We start from the raw sequence: 19,183 nt of genomic DNA, 5'->3' as shown, positions 1-19,183 counted from the left end.
AAAGGCTTTGCAGTGTAAAACGCTTTATACATTTTTTATGCGTTTTTTCCACCAGATAACTGCAACAAATCTGGTGTTCGCATGGCGCAAAATAAAACACACCTTGATAAATTTTCCGTTTATTTTACACAGCTTTTTTTACACCTTTTTTTCTGCGAATTTCATCTTAATGTACCTGCATGAGTAATAACATGTACACCCCCATCCTGGAAGTGGACTCCAGGTTTAAGGGGCACAGTGCCCAATGGCGGCTATTATTGAAACAACTCTTGAGCTAGGTACACTTTAAATAATGTGTTTTAACCTTAATCGACATAAGACATCGTTTTCTGGTGTAAATATTTTTGGATTATTTAATAGTAATTTAGATTGAAAAAAAATTAAACCTTTTTGTCTAAGTCAAAACGGCCTAACTGCTAATTGATCCAACCCCAACTGAAGCATCTCTAATTTTCCTCAGAGGGGAGAAAAAATCCTTCCATCCAAGATGGCAATTGAATCAGTCTCTGGATCAACGATGTGCTATTTTCAGTAACCCAAATTATCGAACTCCTTCTTGAAGCTATCTAACGTATCTGCCAGTACAACCACTTCAGGGAGAAAGTTTCACAACGATCACTGTAAAAATATTTTATGCATCGTAGGGGGTTATTTATCAAAGGTCGACTGTTTTTTGTACTGTAATGAACTCACAACTCGAATGGTACCTTATTTAAGAAAAAACTCGAATGGAAAAAAATGGAATCTGCAAATTTCAGTTGGGAAATCCGAAAACACGAATTAATTGAGTTTTCCGCAGTAAAAAACTCCAATTGCTCAAATTATTAGAGTTTTCTGGCATAACCCTCCAAAAAAAACAAAAAGAAACCTTGAACATCATGAAGGCTATTAACATCTTAAATGGTTCATGGGACCTCTGCCATTCACTTCTATATGACCTTGACAGGTTTTAGATGGTGTATTTTTGGAAATTCCAGGGTCGGGGTATAATAAATCTCGAAAAATTCGAGTTTTTAACCCAAAAATTTGAGTTTTCAACCCAATAAAAGTCAACTTGAAAAAAACTAATTTTTGTGGAAAACACAACTTGAACCTTAATAAATAACCCCCTTAATCTTAGAATCGATCATCGTTTAGGATTCTCATATTACAAAATATAATAAAAAGTTACAAGGTACTTTGCAGAACCATTATGTAACATGAATGATTCTAGAAAAAAATTTTTACACTACTTAATAGAACATCTTAGAACTTTCTGCAAAAAAACAGGCCGAGTAGATGAATGAAAATCAGTCACAAAAATCCCTTTTGTGTTAAGAATAACAAATCATGGATGTCAGAGCTCCCTTCATTTACATTCAAGCACTCGCTGTACCTTAAATCCCGATGAAACTACAGAAAGCAGAACTCCTGCAGAAAGTCTCAGACACAAATGCCAATCACAGAGCCCAAAGGAAGTTACTCACTCTAAATCCAAATGTGGGATTTCAGTAACAGAGGTAAGGAAATGACTTCTGCTGCTAATCTGTTGCGCTACATGCCCCTACTTCAGGGGGTTAGGAAAATGTTAACACACATTGTAACGCTGTAGCATCTGGCACAATTTGGAAGGCAGCCATGTTTGCTATCGGCACCCTTGAATGGGAAATTATCTCACGGGCACAGCTTTGTTTTGACAAATATAGCAGGCATGGTAACCCACATCTGAGATTAATCACTGCTGGACTTCATAAACCAGCTACTATTACAGCACCAAGAGGAAAGCACTCAGAAGTGAGGTCAGTGGCCCAGCAGATTGCAGGTTAGATCAGTGTGGTTTCACAACTCCTTTTTCTTCCTCTAATTCCTTGTTCATCTGTTAGCAGATTTGAGCACCTTAACTTTAATCCCTGCGCCACGTTGTTACAGCTGAAATCACAGCTCGGTTAAATTTAGATAGCACTTTGCTACAACGCTGAGAATGAGGTCTGTGTAAAAGGGAAAGCATATGCTCAGACTGTATGTATAGGGAAACCACTATTATTAGTCATGCTTAAAGTAATAATATATGAGATATTATTACCAATAATTGAGCCCCAGGTTCAAATTGCTATGCAAAATAACATCCCATTTAGGTTGCTGATTACGTATTCAAATAATTAAGCAAAAAAAGATAAGTTTGCTAGACTTGGATATATTATTAGTTTTAACAGAAAAGTCACATTTGATCAGTGTCAGACTGGGGTGTCCAGGGCTGCCGTCTGTGGGCCCCCAACCCATTTGCAGCTCCTCCATATGGCACCGGCCAGCCAACAATCGCCCCTCCCCGGCACCAACGCACAGCACAGACTGCACTTCCTCCTTGCGGCTGGAGGAGATGGCCTTAGTGGCACGGTGGGGGTAAGGTCATGTGTCCATTTTTCCATAAAACCCCCAATTTTCCCCGTAAATGTGACTTTCCCTGTTTTTTTGCAGGGTCCACTGTTTGCACTGTTTTTACGTACCCTCCTTTTAAGTTTTTTGTGGATTTTGTGTAACACCTAAATCGGGATTTAACAGTATTATATTCTTTATATGAAGTCTGCAGTGCTTAAAGGGGTCCTTAACCCACAAAAGGGATCATTTACAATGCAACAAAAAGGAGGTTATGGGAATGCTCCAAGGCAAGTAAAAAACTATAAGTACAATGGAAGGACAAGGCATCTAGCCAAATTAGCTACAAACATACAAAAGAGAGGGGATTGATCAATCAATAATTTAGTATCTGTGCAAGTGCATGTATTTTCAAAAAACAGGTTGATCATAAATTTAGTAAGCCACCATACCACATCAAGGTAAACCCCACATGGTGGTCCCCAACAGTTTACCTCTGGCCATTTTTCATAGGCTGTCACCTCCCTGCATGGTTTAAACAGGAGGATTGAAGTTGTGGGAGGTCGTACTTTGTATATGACTGCTTGTAACAAAAATAGATCATTCTGGAGCAACGAAAGAGTTTCTAGCTATAGCATAATCATTATGATTAACACTAGTGGAGGCAATTCTGGGACTTGTGCTTCTGCTACTTGGCCGACTCTCTTTGATTGTGAGTAAAAGTCCCCTTTCATCTATCAATAAATCAATGTTCTTCTCTCTAAAGAGGTTTGGGTCTGATTAGTAGTTATTATGTCCCATAAAGCAAAAAGGACAGTGCTCATTAAAACTCTTAAATTTCATTTCTACATCCTTACCTTTCTGTGATCAATTGACTGCTGGGACACAACCAGCTGAACTCCTAACAGAACAATGGCGCTAACCAATCTGGAAGGGAAAACAAATCTGTTATTAGTCAAAAAAGTACAAGGTCTTTAAATTATCCGAAGATAATCTTAAAATCTATTGTACTAAACATTCCAGTTGCATACCAGCATTTGCTAGTGGATACACATGCTGAATTCTTCACTAATGATGTCTGCTGGGCAGAGGTTTGGAAAAAAATCATTAAATATCCTTAAATGTATGTGTTATACGCCGTGATCATGCAAGATAACTAAAATTGCAATAACACTATAATGGTGGAATGTAATAAAAAGTTGGCAAGGAAGAATATTTGCAATGTGAAAATGTACGTCTTTGCATGAACATAGTTTCCTATGCATATATGTGACCACTTCTGCCAGTGGAAGAATGATAGTGAATTGTATAGTTTGTCTCACTGTGTACTGTATGTAAAAAATATACAAAAAGTTAAGTTTGCTCCAAGAGATTAAGTCACACGTCTCAATGGTGCGCAATTAAAATTCACAAAGCAGTAGCAGAATAATGAAGTTAAAAAAATTATGAAGTTAAAAATTTGTATTCGTATTTGTGCAAATCATCATCACTAGCCATGACACATAGCTTACAACACTTTTGCTTTGGTTTATTACACAGGCCCCACAACATTACCAGAACTTCTTGTTTTTGTGAAGTCCTATTCTCAAACACCACTGTTTATGCATCAGCCAAATTTTCTGATGGTTAAAGGTATTTCTGAACAGCTTCTTAAAGAGACATATTGTGTAAAATATATTTCTGCAAAAACCCTACTTTTAATTCTTTTCTTCAGTGTATACAATAGAGGAATCAGGGTTGCCAGGCTCACTTCATAGCTGCAATGATGGCTCAGCTCAATCTAGTCAACGGCTGACTCAGGATATGATTCATAAAGCTTTAATAAAAATTAAAGCCAGATGGCATACACACCGGGTTCTAAGAGAGCGTAGTCCAGTTTTAGACTGGCCCCTATTTCTGATTTTTTCAGATTCACTTTCATCTCGTATGGTACCTATATTCCAATATTTAAAAAGGGATTACGATCTCAGTCTGGCGATTATAGGCCAGTAAGTTTGTCATCTGTGGTGGCCAAATTATTTGATGGCTTGTTAAGGGATCACATTCAAAATGTTGTCCTAGTGAATGGCATTATGAGCAGCAATCAGCATGGCTTTATGAAGGATAGGTCATGTTAGACAAATTTGATTGCTTTTTATGATTAGGTAAGTAAGACGCTGGACAGTGGGGGAGCAGTAGATGTGATCTATTTGATCACATCTACTTTGGAAATGTTTGATACCGTGCCCCACAAACGAGTGCTTTCTAAACTAAGGTCTGTTGGGCTTAATGAAGTCATTTGCCCATGGATAGGAAACTGGCTACAGGATCGGGTACAGAGGGTGGTTGTTAATGTTACATTTTCTACTTTGAGTAAGGTTCTTAGTGAGGTCCCTTCAGGGCTCTGTATTGGGTCCACTTTTATTTAACTTGTTCATTAATGACTTAGGGGAGGGTATTGTAAGTAATGTATCAGTGTTTGCAGATGACACAAAACTATCCAGCCCAATTAATTCCATCCAGGATGTGGCATCCTTGAAACAGGATCTTGACAAACTGGCAATCTGGGCAGCTAAGTGGCAAATGAGATTCAAGGTTGATAAATGTAAAGTCATGCACTTGAGATGTAAAAATATGAAAGCCATGTATACTCTAAATAGGACAGCACTAGGCAAATCCATTATGGAAAATGACCTTGGAGTCCTTGTAGATGATAAACTTGGCTGTAGCAAGCAATGCCAGTCGGCAGCATCAAGGGCAAATAAGGTCTTGAGTTGTATTAAAAGGGGCATAGATTGATGGGAGGAGGGGGACATTCTTCCACTTTATAAAGCACTGTGTAAGGCCCCATCTAGAATATGCGTACAGCAGGCATGTCCAAAGTCAGGCCAGAGGGCCAATTGCGTTTTCAAATTTACACCAGCCCTCATTGCAAAAAGTTTGGACACCCCTGCCGTACAGTTTTGGTCTCCAGTGCAGGAGACATTATTGAATTAGAGAGGTCCAGAGAAGGGCAACTAAGCTGGTAAAAGGTATGGAAAATCCTAGCTATGAGGAAAGACTGCCCAAATTGGGGTTGTTCACACTGGAGAAGAGGCGCTTAAGGGGTGATATGATAACTATGTATAAATATATAAGGGGATCATATAATAATCTCGCTAATGCTTTATTTACCAGTAGGTCTTTCCAGCTGACACAAGGTCACCCATTCCAATTAGAAGAAAAAAGGTTCCGCCTAAATATTCGGAAGGGGTTTTTTACAGTGAGAGCTGTGAAGATGTGGAATTCTCTCCCTGAATCAGTTGTACAGGTTGATACATTAGATAGCTTTAAGAAGGGGTTGGATGGCTCTTTAGCAAGTGAGGGAATACAGGGTTATGGGAGATAGCTAATAGTACAAGTTGATTCTGGGACTAGTCTGATTGCCATTTTTTATTCCTCTGGATCAACTACCAGTTAGGCAGGTTAAAATAGAGTTAAAAGGTTTAACTTGATGGACGTGTGTCTTTTTTCAACCCAACTTACTATGTTACTATGTACTAAACACGTTTACTTTACAGCTCTGCCCATCTGTTCCACTTCCTGCTGCCTCCTTTCCCAGGCTGTGCAGGAGAACCGGAAGTACTCAGCACACTGCACTGTAGGATAGGAACCAATCAGCAGATAGGCTAACCTGATAGAGAACTGAAGCCTGTATCTGTTTATATGGCTGCAGAGCTGTGATTGGCTGCCCCCCCCTACTGTGCTTCTGGCAAGGACCGTTCAGACATGCCCACCCCTCATTTGAAACAGGGACCAAAAAACATCTATGGGGAGCTGCAATAAAGGGGCCATTTCTGAAGATAAAGTTAATTTACAGCCAAAAGTAAAACCAGCACCAAATAGTATACATTATTGCCGATTAGGCCGATTTCATTTATCTAATATGTCTCCTTTAAATGTCATTTACTGCTTAGTAATCATTTAGAATCCTGGTACTCAAGTTTTCTCCAGTATATGGGAGTGTCTGGGGACAAGTGTAACTCTATACTGTGTCTGTGCGGCTAGTTGTGCTCAAATAGGTGTCACACTGACAAACGTAATGCTTGGAAATCTAACTTTTTGAAAAGATGTTAGCTTTTTGTTAGAGAGTGCTACAAGTGTCAGGTGCCTGAAATAGACACAAGGTTATTTTGAGGACTGAGCTAAAGTTATTTAGGTAGAGAGGAAAACGGCTGACTAGGTGGCTGAGCTATTTTTTATCTACCATCAAATTCTAGGTTAAAAAAAGATGTCTGGAGGCTGAGCCTCTTACAGATTGCCTATTTAATGGGCTCTATAGTATAACATTGGAATGTGAGGACTGTTTCTTACTGGCCAGCTTTCTCACTGTTTGGTAAATCTAGGCCAAAGATTATTTCAAATAATCCTTACAACTAAATCCAAAGAATCTGAACATTTCTGGGAAAACTTAATTGCACTCTCAGGAGGTTAAAAGGAGTTTTACTCCCTGATGTGGAAATGCAAAGAGGCTTCTCAATGGGTTTTTATCCTGAAAAGAATACCCTATTTCTCTCTGTGCAGAAAATGTGTGACCTTGTCTATTCATGCACTGTGAATACCTTGAATCAGGTTTCAAACAGTTACAATAGTATGGAATGCCTATTTTGTTTCGTCCAGTGAAATCTATCTACATCACGTATAGTGGAGCATGATTATTTAACTCAGGATTAGAAATTACACAATTGCTGAATGGCTCCTAGCAAACAAGGAGATATTTATTAAAGGTGTCCTCTACCTAAAAACTGCTTTCTGCACAATGAAAGAAAATGTAATTCTAAGCAACTTCCCAAAATACATTAAACATTTTCAATGGTTTTAAAACTATTTGAAAATGTAATTAAAATCAGAAGTAATATATATATATATATCTGTTCGTATTCTTTGAACTTCGATGTCTGACTCATTAAACAGTGTTGCAAGTCAATTAATTGAAGCTGACTTATAGAACGGACTCCCGTTACTTTGTTTTAAGAATCAGACCCAGAGAAAGAGATACACAAATACTGCATCAGCAATTAAGATGTACAAATGCATTTAAAACCTTTAAAGAATGTTTATTGAAATGATGCCTAGAATTACAATTTCTTTCAATATGCAAACACAGTTTTTGGGTGGAGGACCCTGTTAGGAATTAAAAGTATTAGCAGCTAGTAATGGGTGTATCTGACCCATTTCTCTTTGCCTAAAAACGAATTGGTAGAAAATTCACCAAACGCATTGAATTCAATGGATGTTTTTTTTTTGTGCAACATTTAGACTACATTAGAGTCTATTAACAGCTATACAGTGCTATGGTATCTTGTGCTTCCCTTATTAAGTTATCTACAGTTCAACCTGCTGGTCTCAATCTCTATTCTATACTACAGTTGGGTCCTTTGCGTGCCACCACTGTGGAGACAGATTTGGTAGGTTTTAACGTCACCCTGCAGTGATAACCTTTAGTGGCCTGGATCCCCTCCAGTGGAAATCTCAGGGAGAGGTTTCTAGCCTAAGTTTATTTCCAAACTGTTGTCCCTCAATTTGAGTCATAATCAACTGAGAGAGATGCCTTCAATCTATCAATCCAATGACAGACAGCAGTGCTACTTTTTCTAGCTGGTTTGTGTGGTTAACATTTTGAGAGTGTACTATTACCGGTGGAACAGGTATATTATCTAGAACGCTCAGGACCTAGGGTTTCCCAGATAAGGGGGTCTTCCGTAATTTGGATCTCAATACCTAAAGTCTACTGAAAAATAATTAAAACATTCTCAATGTTTTGCCTTTAATTATATCTTAGTTGGGCTCAAGTACAAGTTACTGTTTTATTATTAAAGAGCAAAAAGGAAACATTTTAATTATAACAGAGTCTTTGGGAGAAGGCCACGCCGTAATTTGGAATTTTCTGGATAACGGATTTCAGGATAACAGATCCCATACCTGTACATCTATCACTGTCTAATAACCTTGTCCAGGGGGACCCTGTTCTTTTAATATAGGAATGGTTCCTTTAGGTGGAGGCCAAAGAGGAAGAGCCATGTACTCCCACTTCGTTTATTAAACATAGAACACAAACTAGTGACTACCTCCTTGAGGGAAATTTATCCCACCCAGGGGCATTATAGGATTCTCCTTAGCCAGGAGGGGAACTCCCAAACAGTAGGGGATTAAACCCTATTGGACCCTATAAAACTACTGGTATGGGATGCAGGGCCGGATTTCTGTGGCGGCCGCCGCACTACCCTCCTCCCTGCCCGTTTATCTGGCTTAGTGTTTGCTAAACCAGTAGCTTTCATAAATAAAGAATTGCTAAATGTATTACATTTCTTTTTTGTTTTTCCATAGCTCTAGTACTGCAAAATTTCACTACATTAAATTACAAAATCTAAAATCTCCCATAAAATATAAGAAAATCTGCCTACTAAGAGAAACAATCATGTTGCAAAGGCAGATGCAAGCTACTTGGAAATTAAACCCCTATTTCCATGTTTATGGCGTGTATTTCAGTACAAGATAGATGAAAGATGTTATTTAATATAGATAAATTCTTACACCATTTTTCAACAAGTAAAATGACCGCTGATTCATCACAGTTCAGATGGAAACAGGAATTACTCACCGTAAAGATACAATCGAACAGTCTACCATGTTCCCAGGAAATGAAGGTGCACTCGAGTGTGTCTAAGCTGAAGTGTCAATTGAGTGGTCTTGACAACGAATCGGAATTCAAACCTGAAAACATATGTATATATTGTCATTAGAGACAGATGTTGCATTTAACATCAGAAAATGTTTAAATCAACATAGTAGATGCTAATATACATTCTAATGACATGTAGATTAGACCTGAAATACAATATATAGGCAAATTAGTTTGTAAGATCCCCTGATTCAATAACGAACAAACTGTTTATGTTACATTTTGTTGTCTTCAATAGTTGTTAAAGTTCTTCGTTCTGATAAAAAATTAAAAAATAAATAAAAGAGTTTTTGTGTAAGAGGTGAGCAGCCTGGTATCAGAGACTACCAAAAATCTGATAAAGTTAGGCTAGAAAGTTAGTAGGCATGTGAAATCTTAGGGGGGAATGAAATTTAAGTCGCAAAGAGATTTGCACCAATAAGACTAAAAATCCACATCTCGCAATGTAATATTGTTCCTTAAACTGTTATTGCATTGCGAATTTTAATTGCACATTGCGAATTTTAATTGCGCACTCTTAAGAAGTGCTTGAAGGTGTTTCAATCTTTTGAAGCAAACATAACGACTTTTTCAGTAAGATGTTTTATTACATTTACTCCGCATTGGCGCAAACTATAAAATTTACAGATGGACTTCCACTGTCGCTAAACAGTTTCCGGGTTTGCAAAAAGCTATATTAAATTCGCGCAAAGCAAAATTTGTTTGCACAAAGGCATAACTTTTTGCCTTGCGAATAGTTTTTCCATTACCGACTTTTATAACATTCCCCCCTTTAGGGTGGAGTTATAACCAGGCAAACTGAGAAAACAGGCAAAATAATACACAGCCCAATGGCTGTATCACTGTTCGGCATGAACAAAGTGGAACTATCGTGAATTTTGAAATGCAGAGTATAAATAGTATATGAAAAAAGAAATATTTTTGTAAATATATTTTTTTTTATTCTGTACCATTATGAAGATAAAAGATGTAGATCACTGCATCCATAGCTTTCTACAACTTTTCTTCCTTACTACTGGCAGGCTGCCCAAATCATTGTCACCAACTCAAATATTTCATAGTACAAGCACTCTCACTTTTTCATCCTTTGCTTGTAGAGTTTTCTTGTAAAGTCTGTAAAGTGATCAGTGAGCGCTACACGTGTTATGAACATCGCACAGGCCAAAAAGAAAAAAAGTGTCACATGGGAACAGGTTTCACAAGCAATGGATGAAAAAACAGAGAGGATTTGTTAGTAAGTATTTCTCTTGTAGTTCAATAACTGGCCAGGTTTGTCAGTGCTCCCTAGTGAAAACCAGCACATGTTCTTTCTTTGGTCCCACTTGCTGGAGGAGGTGCTGTGCTAAAGGAGTTGAGGCAGAGGTAGGCCTAGTAGGTGAAGTAAGGGCTAGTTTAAAGGGGAATTTTGTAAAAGCTTACTCTAGGTTAGTGAGTGGTATGGTCAGGGTAGATGGTAGAACAATTAAAGGCTGCAGCAAGGCCAGGAAGTGGGGTCCCCTGGAGTAAGAGAACACTGTGTGCATCACCTAACACTGGGGACTAGTTCAGCAATCTGTGATCTACCTCTGAGGTTGTGAACACTACAAGCCAATTTGGAGAAACCGCACACCTCACAAACCCCAGCAGAGTTTCCTGGTGCTCAGTGATGGGGGAATCGGCAACCGCCCAGCCAGAATACGTAGAAATATCACCAGCACACAGGAGTTTAATTAAGCAGGGCAAGCCCTTGCAATTTTATTAAATGCAGTGCCCTGCAAAAAGTACCGTCTGAGGGATGTAAATGTTCAAGATTTTATGGAATGGTTGATGTTTGTACTAATTAGCCAAAATACAAGAGGTCCTCTGAACTTATAATGTCCTCCCCTTTAAACAAACAGGGATTGTCCCTAGATATATATTGAAATATATTCGAGAAAGAAATAGAAAGAGGAACAAAAAGATTTGCCGAGCGGAGTGTGGTGACATGTTTGAACACACCCATTTTTGTAGCCATTTTTGTTTTTTCAGTTATTACAGTTTTGCTAATGAAGGTGAATTGTCCTTCAAGCTGCAAGTCACTGTTTCCCCAAGAGGCCTGCTTATCTTAAATTGCTACAATAGTTTCTTTGCTGATCTTTAATTGTTACAAAAGTATCTAAGTGCACCTGGCACATAATCTGGGCTCTCTGCCAAAAGCCAATTAAGTTAGAAACATTGTATCTTTTTCTGGCTGTTCAGTGCAGCAGATCAAAGAGAAAGTGGGGACATTTCAGTAACAAACCCGGGACTGCGGGCTGAACTGCAAAATCGGGACTGTCCATTGAAAAACGGGACAGTAGGGAGGTATGCTTATGTATTGACCAGTGATGTCCCCCTCCATTAGCTATAGCTTAAGTAGTAATATCTTAAAATTATACAGCTCTTTTTATCCAAGCGTACCCTTAAATAGCACAACAGGAGGTTGAATAGTTTAAAAGCTTAAATAACTTTTACTAACAACATGCAGTAAAGCCTTAGCAGCCTTACACGTTTCGTGCATTTTCTGCACTATATAATTGGAAAGCTTATGAATCATAGCCATAAATCTAGCACAGGTGAAAGGACTGCACCTGCCCCTAGAGTATGCACAGCAGCTCAAATGCAATTAGTTATTCCATGGAAACTGGCCAGCCCTCCCCATTCCAGGAATAATTAGCTTAACTGCCAGATGCTGACAGTGAGGTCCATGGGCACATGGTCTGATGGAAGCATTTTTGGCAGTGGAAGCATCACAAACAAACAACTACAAGAGACTACCCTAGCAGGAGAAGCTTTGTACTGCTTTACTAGGTTTATGATGTTTAGAACAGACAGGGCTATGACTGACTTGCCCACGGTGTTCTACTACTTCTACTACTGTTCTACAACAAAACACAGTATACATATAGAACACTATGGTAGCAGATAGGAGGGTTTGCATAAATTTATATTTTTACATTCAAGCTTTTGCAATTTAAAAGCATTAAAAAAATTAAATTGATATAATAGAATAATATACTGCAGGTTATTTGATAATAAAGAACTTGTAGCTAATATAGTTCATATAACGGCTCTACTGACCAGAATATTGTGGTGTGCAAGTGCTTGCTTTATCAGGATTGCAAAAAGTAATTCAGTTTCCTATGCAAAGCATTAACAATCTTGCAAATAAACATGGTCTAATTTGCATTGAAAAACTAGCACTGGCCACATTTTTGGGGCATACCATATATGGGGCTTTTAGGGTTATATTCATCAAGAGGATGACTACATCATTATAAATCCAGCACAAATTAATTTTGCCCCTCGAAGGTCAGTATATTTATAAATGGCAAGTTGGTAATTACAGGTTACCCTTGTGCAATGTCACCAACAGCAAAAAAACATCCTAAATCTTGAAGGGAGGTCCAATGGAGACTTCAGTGAAGAGCCATGAACAAAATAAATCCTACCCAGCTATTTATAAATCTGAAAGGAAATCCTAGTAATCTCAAAAAAGTTGCCATCCAAAGAAAAGAAAATGTTAAAAAGGTTTTTAAATAGTCTGCTATTCAGATACAAAAATGAGCAGCTTGCATTACGTCAGCAGTAGCCTTGGCATCCATATTAGGAAAAAAGACAGAGCCATTCTGGCACATGCTCTAACATTTGGCAACAGGCTTCCGATTTCTAGATTTAGTGGTATTTCTCTGAAATCATTCCATTACAACAACCAAAATTCACGATATTCACAATAGACAAACTGGCTCACATCCATGACTCTTAAGTAGTAACAATGGTCCAGGGGGTTGACTGGGAAAAAACAATGAGTTTGTCTTGGTTTATTTTTATCTTGGCAGCCAACAGTCGTGATGGGTGCCAGTGAAAAATATAGTTGCTCAGTTGGATTGCACTTATCATTATTTTTACTTTCCGTGAGAATCAGACAGCTTTTGAGCAACAGTGGATAACAATCCATTACATGATGTTTTTAACTCACGGAGGTGTAACTCTTTATCTTGCCTCAGCTTAAACTCTTTTGAAAGCAGACAAAGAATTTTTAAATTCTTTCCTTTGGAAACATACACTGCAATTTATCACCATGTGAACTCATCCACCTTTGAATAATACAGCTGCTCTTATACTTGGATGCTTTAGGTGGAATGCTAGGCTTAAGGTGGCCATAGACGTAATAATTACGATATTTCATGCGACCATTGTTTATTTTCAATTTAGAGACATTTAGAGCTGAATCATCACATATACAGTTAGAAACAATATAATTCTACCTGTATCTGACCATTCAGCAGTAAACAGTGGCCAATGTTTGGGCACCTTCAAAGGAATCAAAAATTTTTGGACTTGGTTGAATGATGAGCCCACTGATATTTAAGTCTCCCACCATACACTAACAAAACGTAGTTTCATACTATAAGGCACTCGAAAGCAGGGATGATTAGAGGCCAGTTTTAAATATTTGGTGCATCGCTACCAAAAACATATAGGCAGGTTAATTTGCTCCTGATAAAACTGACCTTTTATCACAAATTAATGTGATAAGGACTTTAGATTGTAAACGCCACTGGGACAGGGACTGATGTAAATGATTTATAATATATGTATGTGCTGCAGAAATGTATCAGTGCTATATAAATACCAGGAAATAAAAAGTAAAAGACCGCAGCTAGGTCTCAGAAGGGATAAAATCCTAGAAGGTGCTAATATAAGCCTCCTGATCCTGCAAAGTCCAGCAGATATAGTGTAACTAAATATGGCATTTTATCCCAGTTTAAATATTTTCTGCATAGTTGTACAGAACATTCTGTAATTGTGCTAATCTTTAAAAGACCACTATGGCACGGATATAACAATCATTCATATGTGAAATCATTTAATAAAACTGGCACAACATCATGAATATTTTAAGACAGATAGTGCCTGTGTTATAAGGAGAAATCAAATATTACAATAAAAAAATACATAAGGTGGAAATTAGAAAAGGTCCATGCTTCAAAAGTGTAAATGGGTTATTTACACAAAATCAGATTTTTATGTATAAAAGACATTAGGATTCATTTACCAAGGGAAGAGTCGCAACTGTTCGATCTTTAAGGGGCACACAATAACTAATTTTAGGGCCCATACATGGAAGTGCTGGTGCCTGTTCCGCTGGAAGGTTTGAGCTGTTCTCTCATTAAATATCCAAAGCAAGGTGCAGAGTGCAGCTTGCACTAAAATGACAAATTAAATTAAACTCTTTACATGGCTGGGTCATTTGAAGCACAGGAAAGATCAAAGTAGAACCATGAATAGACTCTACATCACTGGCAGCATGGGACCTTTATGCCCATGCCATTAATTCTAAGGAGGTTGGCACTTAAAAGGGTTTAAATGTGAGCTTAATGTTTAAGTGTAAACTACAAATGAGAATAACTGTGGTGAAGTTCAGAAATAAATTTTGTGGTCTGGTCACATTTCAAGACCTGAAGCATTAAAGGAGAAGGAAAGATGAAATCACTGTGGAGTGCCAAAATGTAAACAACTCCAGGTTATTGTATTCACTTACCTGATACCTCAGGTTGGTGCTCCTGTTAGCAGAAACTGCACCGGCCCAGGGTTCTTCCCAGCAAGCACCACTGAGCGATTCTCTTTTTCCACTTCATCTTTTTTTTACTACCCCAGGGCCAAACCATGCATAGTAAAGTGAAAAAGCCAGCTTTCTTTAAAGTTTGGCTTTTCACTCTACTGCACGTGTGCACCTGCATAAAGAAAGAAGAAGCAAGGAGAGGATCACTACGTGGGGCTTGCTGAAAGAACCTGGGCCGGTGCAGTTTACTGCTAACAGGAGTACAGCATTATCATGTAAGTGAATACAATCACTGGGGGTGTTGAACCCCAAACGATTTCATCTTTCTTTTTCCTTTAAAGGTGCCCCTACAAGTATCTGGAAATAATCTTGAACAAACCAAATCATTAAAGATCATTTTTAACAACTTAATTGGCACTCATACATTAAAACATTATTTTATCTGATTATTTTAATAATATGAACACCCAACCACGTTAATTTATTACAAAATCTGAACAAAAATTGTACATTCCGAAAAGTTTCGACAAAATCATGCGCCAGTTCGAATTTTTGGAATTGTCGATCAAAACCATCGACTTGAGTTGTCGCCTGAAACCCTCAACTTTTTCAAATTATCGAACGAAAACCAGCATCAAACACCCCAAAACCCTTGAACATCATGAAGGCAAAAAACATCTTCCAATTGTAAAAGGGACATCTGCCATTGACTTTCATTTGACTTCAACAGGTTTTAGCTGGAGTGTTTTTGGATGCAGACTTTTAACAGCTTTGGAGCATAACATCTCCAAAAATTCAAGGTTTTTTTTTTCCCTCTAAAAATTTTGATTTTCCCCTTAAAACCGCACCAGAAAAATGTATGGCTTAATAAATAGGCCCCTTAATGTCATCCATTGCGTTTCTGAAAACAGCCTTGTGCTTTTATGTGGTTATGGAACTCCTTGGTGACAGCAAATATATTTATATTTTACAGAAGGTAGAGCATTATTCCGCATAAATAAAAGACATCAATTACTACTGGCAGAGTAAATCTAATGAGATACGGTAAATAAGCTCTCTTCTTTATCTTGTCTATCCTTTAGCTTGAAAATCTACAAATGTTTTAGGAAGTTAGGCGTTCTATATCAGAACAGGTGGTCAGTGGGCAGCAATGGTTAGCAGATCCTTGCTTTAAATAATACTTAATATGCTGTAGGCATTACTTGGAGTATATCCATATACCATTAAAGACATTTTGGCTTCTCACTTCTAAGGGAAATGCAGACAAGACATGAAATGTATACATGTTCGTGAATACTGTATATCAAGTAAGCTTATAAACGATATATTTGCAAGGGCATACATAAACATGAGCTATGCCAGTTCCGAGTGTATTTTTAGACTAGTAAAAAGAGGCAAAATTTTAGCTTTAAATTAACATATCTGTACTTAACTGAAAGCCAAATTTTGCCTTATTAGCTTGTACATAGCTTGTTAGAAAAAGACTGAATGCAAATGTTGTGGCCTGGTTAAATCCACATAGGATGACTGGACTGAAGACAGTTCATAGCAGGTAATCATCACTCACTTTCCATGAACACCCTGCTTAGCTTCATTTCAGCAAGAACTATTGCTATTAAACAGCTGAGGCGGCAGCTGAAAGATTGATGATCTGCTGCAGTTATACTACACTGAATTCCAGCCTACTATAGCCGCACTCAGACGAAAATATGTGATCAAGCTTATGGAGAGGAGATATTCCTTGCATTAAATAAAATATTACATATTAGGCATGTTCCACTGCCAACATAGATTAATCTTATAAACAGAATATTTTCTTTATGTTGTTAAGTTCTGGAATATATCTCCTTGGAGCTTAGAGAGGTTCACTACCAGGTATATAAACAGTTGCATGGCTGCTAAGCAGTTGCAGTGGCAGATTTCTTTAAAAATGCACTGCATGTGCATTAGTCATTATAAACCATGAGATTAAAATAACCCGACAAATCAACAACCTCTAAAAGTTCCCTCAGTTGCTGAGAATTACTATAGTAAAATTAAGCAGGCCATCTACACACGCCATATTTTGTACGGTGGTTTATCTGAACTTTACTATAATCAGTGAAACTTACCCAAGCAGTCAAAACAGAAAACAAGGAAGAGTGGTGATGTACTTAAGTCGGGACATTGGCCAAATTGGAGAGATATATATGCTTTAAATCCCCCTCAGGTTCAACAAATGATGTGACCAGCCAGTCATGGGTCATATAGTCAAGTCAAAACTTCTTGACCTTTTTACATGTGAAACCAATTTTCACGAAGATTAGGTGTTAAACTCTCATATGAAAATACACCTACATCAAATTTAACTGGATGTTTTCTCAAGGTATTTCATTACACAGGAAAGATAGCATAAATCTACTTAACTGCCATTTATAGGACTGGTCACACATGCAAATGTCAGCTAAGATGTCTGTTTGTTAGAGAATGCAGAGTTTGCCTTGAAGGCCATAGGCCAACTCTATAAACAAAACAGACAAGTAATGGTTTCTACCAGCAATTGTTGCCTTCCCAAGGTGTCAATTCACCAACTGAGTCCCAATGGAGCAAGCTAGGGGCATCCAAGAGCAAACACATCATCTTTGAAACCCTGACCTAGTAGATGCATCACAAATTATCTACATTCCTTGTGCATTCAGCAATAGATGGATTGACACATCACTGAAGCAGAACGGCATGCCCCAACCAGTAGTTCATAAACACACCTTAAAGAATTAAAACATTTAATAGAATATAAAAGATCCAACTTTACCACATCAAGGCCCCTATCCTGTTAGACCCAGCTCCAGTCCATCCACCATCTAATAACTTGCACGTAAAACTAGATGGAGAATCTGCCAACATACCCACCCACTTCATTATTAGGGTGCAGCCTAAACAGATTATCTCAAATGCCAAGGCATTATAAATTCAATTCCTTATTGCTTGAGGCTGCATTACATAGCTTTATAGGTCCAATATGTTTCATGGATATTTAAAGAGCTTACAATCTAAGTTCCAAAGAGCATTTACACACACACACACACACACTAGGGTAAATTTAATCAAGAGCCAGGTGAGATGCCTGTATGTATGCTTTGGAGTGCAGGAAGAAATTCAGAAAACATGAAGAACTCTTTGCATTTATTTCATGTGTGCAAAGAGGTGCCATTAGAATCTTTAAGAACGGCATCATTTTGAAGAATCATAGAATGCAATGGGTTTCCATCTCATATTTACAGTCATATGAAAAAGTTTGGGAATCCCTCTCGGCCTGCATAATAATTTACTCCACTGGGCAGTTTTCTGAACAAAGATTTTTAGTGAATCAATATTCAGTTGTATGAAATTAAATCAAATTTGAAAAACTGGCTGTGCAAAAATTTTGTTAATTTGAATGCATGTAACTGCTCAATACTGATTACTGGCAACACCAAATCGGTTGGATTAGCTCGTTAAGCCTTGAACTTCATAGGCAGGTGTGTCCAATCATGAGAAAAGGTATTTAAGGTGGCCAATTGGAAGGTGTGTTTCTGTTTGACTCTCCTCTGAAGAGTAACAGCATGGGATCCTCAAAGCAACTCTCAAAAGATCCTAAAACAAATATTGCTCAGTATCATGGTTTAGGGGAAGGCTACAAAAAGCTATCTGGGTTAAACGGTCAGTTTCAATGGTGTGGAATGTTATCAGGTAATGGAAGGCCACAGGCACAGTTGCTGTAAAACCCAGGTCTGGCAGGCCAAGAAAAATACAGGAGCGGCATATGAGGAGGATTGTGAGAATGGTTACAGACAACCCAAAGACCTGCAAGAACATTTTGCTGCAGATGGTGTATCTGTACATCGTTCTACAATTCAGTGCAATTTGCACAAAGAACATCTGTATGGCAGGGTGATGAGAAAGAAGCCTTTTCTGCACTCACACCACAAACAGTCGCTTGTTGTATGAAAAAGCTCATTTAGACAAGCCACAGTCATTTTGGAACAAAGTGCTTTGGACTGATGAGACAATTTAGTTATTTGGTCATAACAAAAAGCACTTTGCATGGTGGAAGAAGAACACAGCATTCCAAGAAAAACACCTGCTACCTACTGTCAAATTTGGTGGAGGTTCAATTATGCTGTGGAGCTGTGTGGCTAGTTCAGGGATTGGGGCCCTTGTTAAAGTCGAGGGTCCGATGAATTCAACCCAATATCAACAAAGTCTTTAGCATAATGTTCAAGCATCAGCATCAGGGGTTGGATATTCCAACAAGACAATGATCCTAAACACACTTCGAAATCTACAAACGCATTTATTCAGAGGGAGAAGTACAATATTCGGGAATGGCCGTCACAGTCCCCCGACTTGAATATCATCGAAAATCTATGGGATGATTTGAAGCAGGCTGTCCATGCTCTGCAGCCATCAAATTTAACTGAACTGGAGAGATTTTGTATGGACAAATGGTCAAAAATACCGCCATCCAGAACCCAGACACTCATCAAAGGCTATAGGAGGTGTCTAGAGGCTGTTATATTTGCAAAAGGAGGCTTAACTAAGTATTGATG

At 38.1% G+C, this 19,183-nt stretch overlaps 1 protein-coding gene across 2 annotated transcripts in view; it reads right to left on the bottom strand.

The window, feature by feature from the left end:
- thsd4.L (thrombospondin type 1 domain containing 4 L homeolog) overlaps positions 1–19,183 on the bottom strand; it is a 353,548-nt gene that overhangs the window by 307,026 nt on the left and 27,339 nt on the right. For both annotated transcript variants that reach the window (XM_041586755.1, XM_041586754.1), the window contains 2 exons: positions 8,972–9,084; positions 3,210–3,279 (listed from right to left, as the gene is read on the bottom strand). In XM_041586755.1, coding sequence (XP_041442689.1) covers positions 3,210–3,279; positions 8,972–9,000 — 99 coding nt within the window. In that variant the 5' untranslated portion in view covers positions 9,001–9,084. The remainder of the gene's footprint in view (positions 1–3,209; positions 3,280–8,971; positions 9,085–19,183) is intronic.

Source organism: Xenopus laevis, chromosome 3L (assembly GCF_017654675.1).
Source record: "Xenopus laevis strain J_2021 chromosome 3L, Xenopus_laevis_v10.1, whole genome shotgun sequence".
Classification (NCBI taxonomy): domain Eukaryota; kingdom Metazoa; phylum Chordata; class Amphibia; order Anura; family Pipidae; genus Xenopus; species Xenopus laevis.
The sequence above is the reverse complement of the archived record's forward strand: the minus strand, read 5'-3'. Positions and strand labels throughout refer to the sequence as shown.